We start from the raw sequence: 5,090 nt of genomic DNA, 5'->3' as shown, positions 1-5,090 counted from the left end.
TGGCTACTAAATGGTTTTAGTCGCCAAAAGGCTTCATTTTCGGCGACTAAAATGGATTTAGTCGCCTTTTGTGCAACTTTCAGCGACGAAATTCATTTTTTTAGTCGCCATTGGTGCTTTTTGTTGTAGTGTCCGACGATCAAGTCAGTTAAACAATCTCTCAAAGATCTCACACAAGTACTCAATGCACAAAATTAAAGCATACCTTAGACTCACGAGAGTGAGTTATTTTCATAGCCAACAGTGTCTTAGTCCCCTAGAAGTCTCACTTCATAAAATTCAAGCACAATGCTCATTTCGGACTCTGAGCTAGATAGTGATAAACTCCTCAAAAGCTTTTTCCTTATCCAGATTAAGAGTCTCTTCTTATCTAGTACTCTCGTCCTCTATCCAAATATGTTGGATTCCGGTATTACCACACTGAACCTCAGCAACCCCACAATCATCTCGGCAAACATGGCCTGTCCACGTGGCACCTCCACCGACATCTCAAAGACACCTTGACCACGTGGCGCCATTCTCAAAATATTTCACCCAGAGTGTCTAACTCAAGTTATTAATTCATAATAATGAAAAAAAACTCAAATAATAATTTATTTATTTTAAATTAAAAAAATACTATGTCCGAACACATTTTAAAAAAAAATTGTTTATTGTGAATTGATGGTGAATCTAACGTGGAAACATATTTGATACCACATAAAATAATTGAAAGTTAAAAAAATATAAAATAAAATAATTTAGTTGGTAGGATTGAATTAATAATTCGGTACGTTTTACATACGTCATATTTGTTTTGCTTCACGAGACTACAAATCTCCTCAAAAGGGTATTAGAAATGACAAAGTTAGGGATCATAAAAATAATTATGAAAGATTTATAATTCTTGAATTAGCTTGATTAGTGTGTGGTGTTTTATTCTAAGTATAATTCAAGGATTACAAAGCTTTCATGATTATTTTTATGAAATGTTTTTCATGATACCTAGTATTGCTGATTAGAAATCTGATAAAGGAGTTGAATTTACAATCTAATCTCACGAATTTGAAAGTAAAAATACGATTTACTCCATTTTATAAAAATAATAAAATTATTTATGTATTAAAAACTTTTATATAAATTTATAAAATAAATCACATCAAATTCATCTAGTATAGTCTCCTACTACAAAATGGGGATGGTTTCATATCTCCCTCAGTGCCTCTTCGAGTTTCTTTTCTGGTAGTAGTCATCTCTATGATCTTGATTTGTTGACATCTTTGAAATTTTGGATTGCCAATTCTCTGCCTGTGTGACTGAGTTGCTCTACTTAGTTGATTTGAAGATTAAAAAAAAGGAGTCCTTATGTGTAGGTCCTAATAAGTAGATTTATTGTCTAATAGGTCTTATGAGAAAATTTTGTCATAAAAAAATTTCTCTAATTGTAAGTTTTAGCAATAATTTATGAAAATCACGACAAAAAATGTCACTAATTGTCAATTTTTAGTGACATATATAAAAAATTATCACAAAAAAATTATTTATAGCGACAATTTTACTAAGACTTATTTTCAATAGGATTTGATGAGAATTAAGTTCAATTATTAGGACCTATTGGTAGTTTATCCTAAAAAAAACTAATGTTTTAGTTTTGTATTTTTAGCTTAATTTGAGATTTTATCGCTTGATTTCATTATTATTATTTAAATAACTTGTAAATTCAACTAGTGCAAAATACAATTTTCTATCATTTGAATCAAAGAGACCATCTGTTCAGTTGATTGTTATCTAGTGTATTCTTTATTTTTCTTATCTACTATATTCTTCTCTTAAATTGATGATCATAATAAATAAAAAATAAATAAAATTGTAACAATCACCACAAAAAAAAAAAAAAAAAAATCAACCCCAAAAAAACCCTTAGCGAATGCTAAATGGAAGAACCAATCATGATTCATGACCAAATTCAATTGTGGAAAACATCTCTCTTGAACCATGTTAATCTCACTCATACAATCATAACCAAAAAAAAAAAAAAGAACACATACATTTCTTCAATAAGCAAACTTTTTTCAAACATTTTCCCTCTATAAGCAATCTCCTCCAACCTCCTCCACAAAAGACATGAGATTTTTGTTGGAGGACCCAGCTTTCTTGACAGCTTCCCTTCCCAAATCTCCCCATTTCTTTGCATTCCTCCTCATTTGTTCCCCTCTCACTCCATCTTCCATCACCATCTCTATGCACCTCTTAATCTCATCACCCTCAACTATTCCTTCTTCATTTCTCCTCACTCTCAATCCAGTCTTCCACACATCTTCCACCAGCTTCGCATTCGTCCATTGGTCCGTCCATTGAGGAAACGCCACCATAGGAACCCCAGAAGCGAAGCTCTCCAACGTCGAATTCCAACCACAATGTGTCACAAAACATCCCAATGACGGGTGCGAAAGAACTTCTAATTGAGAACACCATGGCACTATCATCCCTTGTTGCTTCAATTCTTCAATGCAACTTAATCTATCTTCTTCTACTTTTTCTTCTTCTCCTCTCATCACCCACAAGAATGGCCTATGACTTTCCAGTAAACCACGACCAATCTCCTCCATTTGTCGCTTTGGCATTGGCAACACTAATAGGCTTCCAAAAGACACGTAAACAACCGATGATTTGGGCTTCGAGCTCAACCATTCGATGTAGTTTCCAGATGCATGAAATAGGTCCCCTTTAAAAGAAGTGTCTGATGGATCTTTCCCATCCAAGAAAACCGATGGGATTAAGGGTCCAATTCCGATCAAATTGTACTTTCCAATAGCTTTCAAGCCCTCGGGTTCTAATGCATCGAATGTGTTTACAAGAACTTTGGGGCTTGTTTCTGCATCAAGTGTTTCTATATGCTCTTTGAAGGTTGGGAGTGACAAACTGTATATATCTGAGCTTGAAGAGAATAGAAAGGAAGGAAGGTCATGGCTAGTGAGCAATGGCAATCCTGGTAATTCAATTGAACATGAAGAAGAAGAGTCTTTGTCATTGCAATTTTTTGTAATCACCTCTTTATAACCATTGAAGTAATAGTAGTAGATGTCTAAAACTGTGGCAGGTTGAATCCAGAGAAGAGCTGATGGGATGTGACAATCACGAGCCACCTTCGCCACCCAAGGGAGGAGGAGAGTGTAGACCAAGCAGGTGACCGGGCGGCCTTCGGCGGCGCTAGCGGCGATGATTTCTCTGATGGCAAGAGAGCTGTTGATTCTGATCTCGGAGAACTTGTGTTGTACATCGTTTCCTGGTTGGAACCCATCATCGTAGCCGTCGGAAAAGGCGGCGAACTTCAAGCCCTCGGCTGTGGTTCCAGTGGTTTTGGAGATGCGGCGTTGGGCGAAGACGCTGGTGGCGAAGGTGACCTGGAGACCCATGTTAATGAGACGCTTGGCGAATTGGAGAGAAGGGTTGATGTGGCCTTGTGCCGGAAAAGTCAGGAGGAGGATGTGGCCGTGCTGCACCATTGTGGCGGCGTGTGAGGTTTGTGTGGGGTTGGTATTGGGTGTTGTTTGGCTGCTCTGTACAAAACAGAGTTGTTTGTGGTTGTTAGAAGTGAGCTGCCTAGCTTTCTCCGCTTGCATGAGCGCAATTGAATGGGATTGATGGACTTATGTAAGGACTGGGGGTTGGAGACTGTGAGGTTCGCGGCGACGAGTTGGTGGATCAAGGCAAATTATAAAATATTTTCACAATACCATTATATTATTTTATATTTTTTAATCACTTTATTTATTTACTCTCTCTATCAATTACATATTAAGGAGGATCGGTGTTTATATTTCGAAATTACTCAATAATTATTCAAGGATCAATGGTGGTGATTTCAGTAATAATGATATCTACATGAAAATAAATTTTAAAAAATGAGTGCATTGTGTAATTTTAAGATTGATGAAATGTGATTCACACTTAGTATTGTTTTGGAATTAATTATTTTAGTTAATTTTTTAGTTTAAAAAAATACAAAAAAAAAAAAGAATTTTTATTGATAAATCTCATTTAGAAATATTCTAGCTCAAGAAGTCTATGAAGGAATTTTTTAACCCACTTAGACCCATGTATTTATACTTTTATTCCATAAAATCTTTTTTCTTGATTTAAACTATTTTCTTAGACTTTTATACCCTTATATTTAATATTGATATTTAATGTTGGGAGAGAAGAGAGAAGGGAAATGACCAATGCATAGGAAATTTCATAAACAAATCAAATAATATTGATGTTATTAGTTTATATTATTATATAATGTGAATATGTTTTTAATTGACAACACATTAAAAATAATGTGAACATTCTTTCTTCTCTGATGTGAACGTTCACAATACTTTTTCGAAAAATTCTCTCTCATCTAATGTAGTGATGTGAACGTTCACAATATGTAAACCTTCTTATTTTTAATTGACAACACATTCTTATTTACAACATGTAGTAATGTGAACGTTCACAACATATGAACATTTTTTCTCATCTAATGTAGTGATGTGAACATTCACTTTCGTATGTTTTAGTATAAATATTCACATCATGTAATTGACAACACAATGATAAAAATTTATTTCAAATTAATGTGAATATAATGATATGAATATTCATTTCAATTATATGATGTGAATATTCACATCATGTAATTGATAACACAATGACAAAAATTTATTTCAAATTAATATGAATATAATGACAGTCAACATTCTGATGCATAAGAACTACTAAAATATAATGATAATCAACATTAAATATAAATATTAATAGGGGGCATGAGAGGTTGAGGGTCTTTTGGTCTTCTTACCTCAAATAGGATCTAATGGAATAGTTAAAAAGAATATGGGCTGGATGGAATAAAACTCCTAAAAAGAGAATTTATCAAAAAATTCCAAAAAAAATATAAAGAAGAATTGATTTTTTAACAATAACTTATCTTTATTATTATTTTAAAAGGTTTCCAAACTTAGCTTAATAATAAATATAATTTATTAACTCTCTTTTTCAGACAATTTATTTCACTTTATAGAATTGGTAGGAATGATTTTGATTTGTTTTTTTTTTTTTTTTTGGGTCAGTGAAGTGCACAT

General features: G+C 33.4%; 1 protein-coding gene across 1 annotated transcript; it reads right to left on the bottom strand.

The window, feature by feature from the left end:
- Nucleotides 1–1,907: 1,907 nt before the first annotated feature.
- Nucleotides 1,908–3,706, bottom strand: LOC114255876 (crocetin glucosyltransferase, chloroplastic). The gene has a single exon (XM_028195410.2). The coding sequence runs from the start codon at nucleotides 3,600–3,602 to the stop codon at nucleotides 2,067–2,069; it is 1,536 nt and encodes a 511-aa protein (XP_028051211.2). The 5' UTR covers nucleotides 3,603–3,706; the 3' UTR covers nucleotides 1,908–2,066.
- Between the last annotated feature and the right edge of the window lie 1,384 nt (nucleotides 3,707–5,090).

The sequence above is a fragment of the Camellia sinensis genome, chromosome 6 (assembly GCF_055761805.1).
Source record: "Camellia sinensis isolate YWXY chromosome 6, ASM5576180v1, whole genome shotgun sequence".
NCBI lineage: Eukaryota > Viridiplantae > Streptophyta > Magnoliopsida > Ericales > Theaceae > Camellia > Camellia sinensis.
Note: the sequence above shows the minus strand (reverse complement) of the source record. Positions and strands in the feature narration are given on the sequence as shown.